The sequence below is a fragment of the Bubalus bubalis genome, chromosome 1 (genome assembly GCF_019923935.1).
Source record: "Bubalus bubalis isolate 160015118507 breed Murrah chromosome 1, NDDB_SH_1, whole genome shotgun sequence".
NCBI lineage: Eukaryota > Metazoa > Chordata > Mammalia > Artiodactyla > Bovidae > Bubalus > Bubalus bubalis.
The window spans coordinates 131,740,003-131,752,341 of record NC_059157.1 but is presented as its reverse complement, the minus strand read 5'-3'; the positions used below and the strand labels follow the sequence as shown (position 1 = coordinate 131,752,341).

At 39.9% G+C, this 12,339-nt stretch overlaps 1 protein-coding gene across 1 annotated transcript in view; it reads right to left on the bottom strand.

Annotated features, from left to right (window-relative positions):
• The window catches only part of CCDC39 (coiled-coil domain containing 39), a 52,209-nt gene extending 43,436 nt beyond the window's left edge, over window positions 1-8,773 (bottom strand). Inside the window, exons 1-2 of the mRNA XM_006050989.4 lie at window positions 8,385-8,773; window positions 117-236 (exon numbers count right to left, since the gene is read on the bottom strand). Coding sequence (XP_006051051.3) covers window positions 117-236; window positions 8,385-8,474 — 210 coding nt within the window. The 5' untranslated portion in view covers window positions 8,475-8,773. The remainder of the gene's footprint in view (window positions 1-116; window positions 237-8,384) is intronic.
• Between the last annotated feature and the right edge of the window lie 3,566 nt (window positions 8,774-12,339).

The following is a 12,339-nucleotide window of genomic DNA, read 5'->3' as shown; positions in this document are numbered from 1 at the left end:
GTTATGTGAAACTTTCTTATTATATCTCTAAAATCAAATCACAGATGTAAATGCAATGTGAAATGTTCCATGACTACACATGATACACTCAATGTGAATTTCAATCAGTATTGTACCTGGGTAAACAAGAACTCTTGCTTAACATTTTTGAAGTGAGAAGTCATAGCATTAATTCGATCTTCATAGTCACGTAGCTGATCTTGCATGCTTGACCTTTCATCTTGCAGCTTTGATAACTGTAAATAATAAATGTTATGATCAACCAAAGTCCTAAGTTTTTACCATATTAAAAATATAATATCAAAAGAAAATAAAATTTTCATTTACTTTGCTTCTTTCAATATCCATTTGAATTTCTAAAATCTACTGATCTTTTAAATGTTATAAGATACTGTTGTGATTTAGAGATAACCATGGGAAAATTAGCACCATAATACATGAACCGTGAACTTTCAGATGTTCCAGCTGGTTTTAGAAAAGGCAGAGGAAACAGAGATCAAATTGCCAACATTCACTGGATCATCAAAAAAGCAAGAGAGTTCCAGAAAAACATCTATTTCTGCTTTATTGACTATGCCAAAGCCTTTGACTCTGTGGATCACAATAAACTGTGGAAAATTCTGAAAGACATGGGAATACCAGACCACCTGACCTGCCTCTTGAGAGACCTATATGCAGGTCAGGAAGCAACAGTTAGAACTAGACATGGAACAACAGACTGGTTCCAAATAGGAAAAGGAGTACGTCAAGGCTATAGATTGTCACCTGCTTATTTAACTTCTATGCAGAGTACATCATGAGAAACACTGGGCTGGAAGAGGCACAAGCTGGCATCAAGATTGCTGGGAGAAATATCAATAACCTCAGATATGCAGATGACATGACCCTTATGGCAGAAAGTGAAGAGGAGAGTGAAAAATTTGGCTTAAAGCTCAACATTCAGAAAACGAAGATCATGGCATCTGGTCCCATCACTTCCTGGGAAATAGATGGGGAAACAGTGGAAACAGTGTCAGACTTAATTTTTTGGAGCTCCAAAATCACTGCAGATGGTGACTGCAGCCATGAAATTAAAAGACGCTTACTCCTTGGAAGAAAAGTTATGACCAACCTAGATAGCATATTCAAAAGCAGAGACATTACTTTGCCAACAAAGGTCCATCTAGTCAAGGCTATGGGTTTTCCAGTGGTCATGTATGGATGTTAGAGTTGGACTGTGAAGAAAGCTGAGTGCCGAAGAATTGATGCTTTTGAACTGTGGTATTGGAGAAGACTCTTGAGAGTCCCTTGGACTGCAAGGAGATCCAACCAGTCAATTCTGAAGGAGATCAGCCCTGGGTGTTCATTGGAAGGAATGATGCTAAAGCTGAAACTCCAATACTTTGGCCACCTCATGTGAAGAGTTGACTCATTGGAAAAGACTCTGAAGCTGGGAGGGATTGGGGGCAGGAGGAGAAGGGGACGACAGAGGATGAGATGGCTGGATGGCATCACAGACTCGATGGACATGAATTTGAGTAAACTCTGGGAGTTGATGATGGACAGGGAGGCCTGGCTGCTGTGATTCATGGGGTCACAAAGAGTCGGACACGACTGAGATACAGAACTGAACTGAAGAAGAGGAAGAAAGACCAGAACTCACTCTATCTTAGCCATGTGAGAACACAGCCAGAAGGCAGCCATCTACAGGCTAGAAAGAGAGCTCTCGCCCAATATATTCACCTAATATGGCACCCTGATATTGACTTCTAGCCCTCAAAATTTTGAGAAATAAATTTCTGTTTTTTATTGAGTCTATGTTGTTTCAGTATAGCAACCAAGCTAAGACACTGATTTAAATATAAAGGAATTTAAAACTACAAGTTTTCTCTAAGATTTTTGCTGTTTTTCATTCCATGGACAGAGGAGCCTGGTGGGCTACAGTCCATGAGGTCCAAAGGGCTGGACATGAATGAGAACACATGGATGTGGGTACAAAGTAGTTTCCTTTTACTGTTTTCTAAAAGGTGATTTTTGTCACTTTCAATTCCTCTTTAATATAAAGATATCCAGGTGCTGAGGGGCAGGGAAGCCTGGCGTGTTACAATCCAAGGGCAGACAAAGAGTTGGACATGACTGGGTGACTGAACAACAACAACAATTCAGAATATATTTCTGAGAAACTTGCCTAAGCATTTAAGATGTCTATCTTAGTCAGCTCAGACTGCCATAACAAAAAATCATAGACTGGGTGGCTAAAACAATGGAAGTTTATTTCTCATGATTATGGAGGCTAGGAGGTCCAAGATCAAAGCACCAGTCAACTTGGTTTCACTGAAATTTTTCTTCCTGACTTGCAAATGACTGCCTTCTCACTGTGCCCTCACATGACAGAAAGAGCCCTGGTCTCTCTTTCTCTTCTTACAAGAGCACTAATCCCAGTGCAATCCCCTCTCCCCTATATCTTGTTGTCATTGTTCAGTGGCTCAGTTATGTCCAACTCTTTGCAACCCCATGGACTGCAGCATGTCAGGCTTCCCTGTCCTTCACTATCTCCCAGAGCTTGCTCAAACTCAAATCCATTGAGTTGATGATGCCATCCAACCATCTCATCCTCTGTTGTCCCCTTCTCCTCCTGCCCTCAATCTTTCCCAGTATCAGGGCATCAGGGTCTTTTCCAATGAATTGGCTCTTTGCATCCGGTGACCAAAGTATTGGAGCCCTCCCCGCCTATCTAGAACTCCCAAAGGCCCTACCTCTAAAGACCACGGTCTCTCTTACTCTTCTGACTGTTCAGTCATCCAGTCATGTCCATCTATTTGCAACCCCATGAACTGCAGCACACCAGGCTTCCCTGTCCCTCATCATCTCTCGGAGTTTGCCCAAACTCATATTCATTGTATCAGTGATGCCATCCTGGCATTTCACACTCTGATACCCTCTTCTCCTTCTGCTCTCAATCTTTCCCAGCAACAGGGACTTTTCCTAAGAGTTGTCCGTTCACATGAGATGACCAAAATACTGGAGCTTCAGCTTCAGCAACAGTCCTTACAGTGAATATTCAGGGTTGATCTCCCTTAAGATTGACTGGTTTGATCTCCTTGCAGTCCAAGGGACGTATAAGTGTTTTCTCCAGTACCACAGTTTGAAGGTATAAATTCTTTGACATTCTGCCTTCTTTATGGTCCAGCTTTCACAACCGTATGTGACCACTGGAAAGACCATAGCCTAGACTATACAGACCTTTGTCAGCAGAGTAATGTCTGTTTTTCAACACACTGTCTAGGTTTGTCATTGCTTTCCTGCCAAAAAGCAAACATCTTCTGAGTTCATGGCTGCAGTCACTGTCTGCAGTGATTTTGGAGCCCAACAAGAGGAAATCTATCACTACTTCCACATTTTCCCCCTCTATTTGCCACGCAGTAATGGGGCCGGATGCCATGATCTTAGTTTTTTTAATATTTAGTCTTAAGCCAGCTTATCACTCTCCTCCTTCACCCTCATCAAGAGGCTCTTTAGTTCCTCTTTGCTTTCTGCCATTAGCACATATCTGAGGTTGTTGAAGTCCTCCTTATCTTGATTTCAGTTTATAATTCACCCAGCCCAGCATTTCTCATGATATGCTCAGCGTATAGGTTAAATAAACAGGTGACAGCAGACAGCCCTGTCATACTCCTTTCTCAATCTTGAACCAATCAGTTGTGTTCTATACAGGGTTCTAACTGTTGCTTCTTGACCCACATACAGGTTCCTCAAGAGGTAGGTAAGATGGTCTGGTATTCCCATCTCTCTAAGAGCTTTCCACAGTGTGTCATGATCCATACAGTTAAAGGCTTTAGCATGGTCGATGAAATAGAGATAGATGTTTTTCTGAAATTCCCTTGCTTTCTCTATAATCCAGCAAATGTTGGCAATTTGATTTCTAGTTCCTCTTCCTTTTCTAAACCCACTTGGACATCTGGAAGTTCTTGGTTTGCATAATGCTGAAGCCCAGCATGTAAGATTTTAAGCATGACCTTACTAGCATGGGAGATGAGTGCAATTGTCCGATGGTTAGCAGATTCTTTGATACTACCCTTCTGGTGACTGGCATGAGGATCAACTTTTTCCAGATCTCCTTCCTCTTTTTATAAGAACACTAATCCCAGTCCCCACCCCATCTAGACCACATCTAAACCTAATTGCCTCCCAAAGACCCCACCTCTAAAGACTGTCACATTGGGAGTTAGGGCTTCAGCATATGAATTACTGGGAGAGGAACACAAACATTCAGTCCGTAATAATGGAGAGTAATCTTTTAAACTGTTTATTATTAATTCTGTTGGCTTATGATCATAAAATGTGACCTATAAAATTTTTATCATTAATTTTTAATTGTTGTAAATACATATAGCATAAAATGTACCATTTTAAACATTTTTCAGTGTATATTAGTACAATGGCATTATGTATATCCACACGTTGTACAACCATCACTACCATCCATTTCCAAAAATTTTTCATCCTTCCAAACTGAAATTCTGTATCCATTAAATACTAACCCCACATCCTCTTTATCTCCAGCCCCTGGAAATCACCATTCTACTTTATGTCTATGAATTTGACTACTCTAGGTTACCTCATATAGGTGGAATCATACCTTTGGTAATCATACCTTACCAAACCACATCACATATTTGTCCTTATGTGTCCAGCTTATTTCACTTAGCATACTGTATTTAAGGTTAATCATTCATTTTTAGGTTTTTGCTCTGGTCTAGTACACAATGTACCTTTGTAAATGTTTTATGAACATATTATACTTAAAGGATGTATGTTCTCTTTGTTTTTACTTTTGTTGTGTTATTCATATATTATATATCTTTATTTTTGTCTAGTGTGTGTGTGTGTGTGTGTGTGCGCGCGCACGCACGCTCAGTCACTCAGTCATGTCCCACTCTTTGTGACCACATAGACTGTAGCACACCAGGTTCCTTTGTACACGGAATTTTTCCGGCAAGAATACTGGAACATGTTTTTATTTTCTACTCTGGAGATCTTCCCAACCCAGGGATTAAATCTGGGTTTCTTGTGTCTCCTGCATTGGCAGGCAGATTCTTTACCGCTGCACCACCTGGGAAGTCCAGATATTGAAGTACCTCACTGCATATTTTTGTCAAGGTTTACTAGCATTTATAATAGCTTTTACTTTTATGTATTTGGCTGTTGTGTTGTTTGGTACTTTATCACTTTTCTTTGTCAATTATGACTTTTATCATTGCATAATTAACCCAAAGCAAAAGAATCTGCTTTTCAAATTAAAGCATAATGATTAATTCTCCACAACTTGATAATTCCTTCCCCATAGAGCTCCCAAACAACATTTTACTGCCTCTTTCTTAAATATAAAAGGATATGCAAGGACCACCAGCTACTTATTGAAAATTTACATAATGTATGGGACATCAGGATAAAAAGATTCCAAAGAAAACAGATAATTCAGGACAAAAAAGACAAGAACTAAAGACACACACATACATACACACTTAGATTGTAATTGATAATATACTCCTAAAACAAGACCATGTGACACAAAAAAACAACAAGCACATAACCTGAAAATTAAAAATATGATTGATATAGTTGCCAAAATTAAAACTGCTATGTAAAGATGAAACAAAACTCTAAAAGCTTCCAGAAAATGAAAAAGTAACCTACAAAGAAATGGAAATGAATTTAAAAAAATAAGACCTGGAAATCATTTTAATGTAAGATTATTCACCATCAACACTGCTTGAAAGACAATAGGGCAAAATTCTTGATAAATTCTGTGGAAATTTTATTTTTAACCTAGGATTTTCTATCCAGCTAAATTACCATCAAATGTGAAGATAAATAAAAATATTTTCAGATTCAGAGTGTTTGCCTCACATAGACAACTTCTTAGGGAGACACAAGAAAGTAGCTCATCAAAATAAGGGAATGACTCAAGAAAAAATGGAGATATATGATGTAGGAAATAGACCATCAACCAAGTAAAGGAATAAAGTGAATTCACAAGTTAACAGCTGGGAAATAGGCTTTTGGAAAAACAGTCCACTTTGGGAAACACAGGATTCCAGGAGGAAGTAGTAAGGCAGAGAGAGAGTATCCTGATGATCCAATACTATGATTTAAGGAATATAAAGTTAAAGCAGGCAGTGCAAGGAACCAGACTGGCAAAGCACAGACTGTGGGCCCTTTTTGAAACAATCACACATGAACAGCATCCAACCAGTCAAAAGATGAATCAAAAGTGAAAACTTCAAAATAAGATAAACTTAGTAAAGTAGCTGTATAAAAGACCATTAAATCATATTAAATATAAAATTAAGACTAAACACTTGTAGTAAATTAAGAGCATTGAATAGAATGCAAATAAAATAAACCTTGATAATATAAAAATAATAAACCCACTATTTTTAATGGAGAAAAGAAGGTAGCAGAAAGGGTAGGAGGGCTAATCTCTTCATTTCAAAGATGTAAAATGAAAGATCAGGGAGTCAACTCATACTGTCTACAAATGAAGCAAAGAAATTTTTAGAAACACTTAATTTAACGATTTCATTTTTCTTATTTAGTTTTTCTTAATGTTACAAAAATTTTTTTGCAACCACTGTCTCTTATAACCAAGTAACACTCACTGATAGTCAACAATTTCTTTCATTTTCTCCTCTTAAACACAAGTAAAATTAAATTTCTATGCTAAAAATAGCACATGTAATAGGATCTTATTTTTATAATACTCCTGTCTTTTTTGTCTATATACCTGTAGATCATGATGTCTAGGATATTTGTTTAAAGCCATGATAGTCATATCTATGGTCAACAGTGAGTATGCTGGGGAGAGAATATCTTGTATTTTTTATTTTATACCCTTCTCTTCTGTTTGAATATTTTAAACTTTCAAGAGTTGCTTTTTTAATATCAGAGTTTATTAGGTGACATGATTATGGTCCTCATTATTCTTTAATATTTTTAAAAATAGCTAATTCAAGTAATAAGTATTTAAAATCCTGTAAGACTTATTATGGCAATAATACCCAAAAAGAACATTTTAATGGAACTTAACCTATATTAATGTCCTTAGAGCAGTATAACAACCTTGTGAAATGATTATTTTACTTATCTCCAGTTTACATAAGAAGAAACTGACTCAATGCTGATATACAGGATCTGAACCCAGGACTGGATACTTATTAACATTATTATTCCTCAGTATTCAGTGCTAGATCTCTTATATTTCCTAATGTAGTTCTTCACTTAAAAAGCAAAATCTGAAACCATCTAGTTAGATATAAGTAAATAAATAAGAATATTTTTAAAAATATATTTTCAAGAAGCAGAGCGGAGGATTTTCATTTTCATTTCTCAGAGGAGAGAAGACCTTGTCTTCCATTCTCTAAAGCAGTGTAAGCATCATAGGTTCTTCTTGGACTCTTCCACACAACACATTGCCATGTGATGGAACTTTAGACTGACTGCTCAAGGTCTTTAAAAGTTTCCTGATCTGGTTACAGTTTTTATTTTTAACAACTACCATGCTTTGGTTGCAAGCTGGTTAAAATACTCCTTTGTTGTTGTTCAGTCACTTAAGTCCTGTCCGACTCTTTGCGACCCCCATGAACTACACACAGCAGGCTTCTCTGTCCACGGAAGGATTTCTCAGGCAAGAATACTGGAGTGGGTTGCTATTGCTTCTCCATGGGATCTTCTGGACCCAGGGATGGAACAGCCTCTTCTACATTGGCAGGCGAATTCTTTACCGCTGAGCCACCAGGGAATCCCCCAAATACGCCCTTGCAACGTAAAATATTTTTATACCGTTCTGTGACAACTTAATCCTCACTTTGAAAAGCTATAAACTGCACACTGTACATACTTACTAGAACATCCCTCTTGAAAACATCTCCTCGGGTCACTTCAAATATCATAGGAAGAAACTCAAAAAGAAAAGACAACCATACGTGTTTTGTTTACAAACATCCGCAAATAACTGTTGCTACGCAAATCTCAGAAGTCACTTTGCAAACCGCGCTTAATTCTGAGGCAGGAAAATGCCGGCGCTTTTTTCCTCTACTACTCAGGAGGTTGCAAATGAATGCAAGAAGTGGAAGAGGAGGGAGCAAAGATTCAAACTTTATAGTCGTGTATACCAATTATCGTTTCAAAGGATTGACTGATTTCAACGCTTAGCAAGAACCGAAAAGGGCTAGCAGGTGAGCAAAGAAAGAGATGGTACCGAAGAGGTAAACCGAGAAAAGATGGCATTAGGGAAGGAACGAGAGAAATAAAAGAGTTTGGGTATTTCTGCCAACCAGAAAAGTTCCCCCAAAGGCCCCCTCTCCCCTCGCCCGCCCACCTCGCCTTCTTCACCTGATCCTTACCTGCTCTTCCAGTGTCTTGTTCTCCTCGTTCGCCACCGGGATAGCGAACCCATCCTCCCAGCGCAGCTCCGCCAGGAATTCACTACTCATGATGACAAATAGATAGGGGACCTCAGAAAAAGTGCAGAAGAAAGAGCCACCTTCTCATTTCACCCGTGAGCGGCACCTGAGGCAACCCCAGGAACTCGCAAAGCTCCGGAGTAGTTGCTACCCGAGCTCTAGCAACCGTTTCGCGCCCTTAGTTACCAAACCGGAAGCGCTCAGGTCCTGAGGCAAAACTTCCGGTCGAGAACACTGTCCCTGAATCCAGGGCAACTTCTTGAGCATCCAGGGAAGAGAATCAATTTACTCTTACAGAGGTTCCTTCGGAGAAGGCAATGGCACCCCACTCCAGTCCTCTTGCCCGGAAAATCCCGTGGACGGAGGAGCCCGGTGGGCCGCAGTCCACGGGGTCGCACAGAGTTGGACACGACTGAGCGACTTCACTTTCACTTTTCACTTTCATGCATTGGAGAAGGAAATGGCAGCCCACTCCAGTGTTTTTGCCTGGAGAATCCCATGGACGGGGGAGCCTGTTGGGCTGCCGTCTATGGGGTCGCACAGAGTCGGACACGACTGAAGCGACTTAGCAGCAGCAGTAGCAGCCGAGGTTCCTTGGGGTTGCCAGGTGCCGGCATAACAGTCCTTCAACGTGCAGCTCGAGTCCGGGGGCTGTAAACTCCGGTGCCTGCGGTCTCCCGGGGCCCGCAAGGCACGGATCCTCACTGCGCCAGGCGGCAGATGAAAGCTGACGAAAAGAATGTTCAAGTGGCGTTTGAGTTTCATTCGTAGGTGAAATCTCGGTAGACTGAAGTAAACAGGGATTTTGAAGCAGAATTAACTCCCTGGAAACATTGCTGGATGTTTTGATCCTCGTCTGTTTTAACTTCTGGTCTTCCAGCTTACAATCTTAGCTAACCGCATACGTGAGCTGCGCAGAGGTGGCTGACTTGCAGCGCAGAGTTCCTACACCTTTATTTTCTTTACATTTTCATTTGTTAACATGTGTAAAATCTTTAATTCCGCACAAAAACTTGTATTGTTTCCTAATCTCAAAAAAGGAGATCTAGAATGGCCAACACGTCAATTAACTCATTTGGATTACCTACTTGGCACCGATAGGTGTTTGAGTTTATGCCCTGTGTTGTAGAGCTTCTCAGAACTGGAAAGGACAAAACAGTGAACTAATTTAATCCTTTCAGTTCCTAGATAATAAACTGAAGCTCCCTGAAGTGAAGGGGTAACTGGACGGAACCAGACAGAACCTAAACTAAGATACAGGTCTCAAACTATGCTTTCTGCAATGAGGGGGTGTTCTTTGGCTGGAATACTCTCTACCACTGCATGTGAAAGTGAAAGTCGCTCAGTTGTGTCCAACTCTTTGCTACCCAATGGACTATAGCCTGTCAGGCTCCTCTGTCCATGGCATTCTCTAGGCCAGAATACTGGAATGGGTAGCCGGTCCCTTCTCCAGGGGATCTTCCCAACCCAGAGATCGAAGCCAGGTCTCCCGCATTGCAGGCAGATTCTTTACCGAAAGCCTCCAGGGAAACCCCTACCATGGCATCCTGAGGATCAATTAATTTTGCTAATCCAATAGTTCACTATCTGTTGCTTTTTTCCCCTTTTCTGAGTTTTATTTTTGCTGTTCGTAGTTAAACTTTAATAAAGTTTAAATATATATCCTCATATACTCAGGAACCAGAGATCAAATTGCCAACATCCGCTGGATCATCGAAAAAGCAAGAGAGTTCCAGAAAAACATCTATTTCTGCTTTATTGACTATGCCAAAGCCTTTGACTCTGTGGATCACAATAAACTGTGGAAAATTCTGAAAGAAATGGGAATACCAGACCACCTGACCTGCCTCTTGAGAAACCTGTATGCAGGTCAGGAAGCAACAGTTAGATCTGGACATGGAACAACAGACTGGTTCCAAATAGGAAAAGGAGTACATCAAGGCTGTATATTGTCACCCTGCTCATTTAACTTATATGCAGAGTACATCATGAGAAACCCTGGGCTGGAAGAAGCACAAGCTGGAGTCAAGATTTCTGGGAGAGATATCAATAACCTCAGATATGCAGATGATACCACCCTTATGGCAGAAAGTGAAGGGGAATTAAAGAGCCTCTTGATGAAAGTGAAAGAGGAGAATGAAAAAGTTGGCTTAAGGCTCAACATTCAGAAAACTAAGATGATGGCATCCAGTCCCATTACTTCATGGCAAATAACAGTGGAGACAGTGGCTGATTTTTTTTTTTTTTCTGGGCTCCAAAATCACTGCAGATGGTTATTGCAGCCATTAAATTAAAAGACTGTTACTCCTTGGAAGGAAAGTTATGACCAACTTAGACAGCATATTAAAAAGCAGAGACATTACTTTGTCAACAAAGGTCTGTCTAGTCAAGGCTATGGTTTTTCCAGTGGTCATGTATGGATGTGAGAGTTGGACTATAAGCAAAGCTGAGTGCCAAAGAATTGATGTTTTTGAACTGTTGTGTTGGAGAAGACCCTTGAGAGTACCTTGGACTGCAAGGAGAGCCAACCAATCCATCCTAAAGGAGATCAGTCATGGGTGTTCATTGGTAGGTCTGATGTTGAAGCTGAAACTCCAATACTTTGGCCACCTGATGCGAAGAGCTGACTCTTTTGAAAAGACCCTGATTCTGGGAAAGATTGATGGCAGGAGGAGAAGGGGACGACAGAGGATGAGATGGTTGGATGGCATCACCGAATCAATGGACATGGGTTTGGGTGGACTCCAGGAGTTGGTGATGGACAGGGAGCCTGGTGTGCTGCGGTTCATGGAGTCACAAAGAGTCGGACACGACTGAGCGACTGAACTGAACTGAACTGAACTGACTCATCACCTTAACCACTTTTTTTTTTTTTTGCCGTATTAGCTTCATCTATATCTTTTGCTGAAGCATTTTAAAGTAAGACACAAATCTCACAGTTCACCCGTAACTGCTTGAGTATACATCACCAACATTTAGCTTATTAATGTTTTATAACATAAACGAGTATCATTATTGCATCTAACAAAATTAACAGTATCAAAATATCTTTGTGATCAATATCTTTTCACATTCCTGTTTCCTCAAATGTCTTGAAAATGTTTTTTCCCTTGGTTTGTCACTATACTTTTGAAATCCTCTTTTGTAGCTTTCGCTCTTTGTGCTCACATGGTTTTCCATGTATTTAATCATTCGGACTTAGAAATAGTGACTTCAAAGACAAGAGTTAGTAAGGTATTTTAATCTCTATTTCTACAATGCCTAAGTTTCCAAGGTGGTTGCGAGAAAACAACTTGTAGAGGGAATTTTGACCTATATGAAATAATGGACTTTTACAGCTTAAATAACTTATAGCTTATAGAGATCATCTTTCATTTCATAGTGGCTTAATCATCCGTGCTAACAAAAATGTTAGTATCCAGCATATATTAAGATGGCATAATTATTTATACTTGAAAATTGTTATAGCAGTGTCTTTTTTAACAATTATTTTAAAATGTGAATACTGAGGCAGCTGCCTTGGCCTGTGCCAATCTGTTGATCCACCCCTCTCAGTGTCAGCTGTAGCTGCCAAATGCATGATTGCAGCTGTCTTTGCTGGGTACTCCTCTAGGCCCATTGACATAAGAACTTTGGCAGCCAAATCCCTGCAAATAGTCCCATTTCCCATAACTCAAGGCTTCTGTTTTCTGAATTTCAGGATGATGATTGTATCCATGTTGAATTTTGGACAAAATATCCATGCATCCTCCAAATTCTACCTTTCCACCTTTAAATAATATCCCTGCTTCTCCCCTTCATCGCCACAGTATTTCTATCATCCAATTCCCACTTTTATAAATTCTACAGTTTCCAGATTATAACTGTATTCATTTGGATCTAGATTTAGAAACAA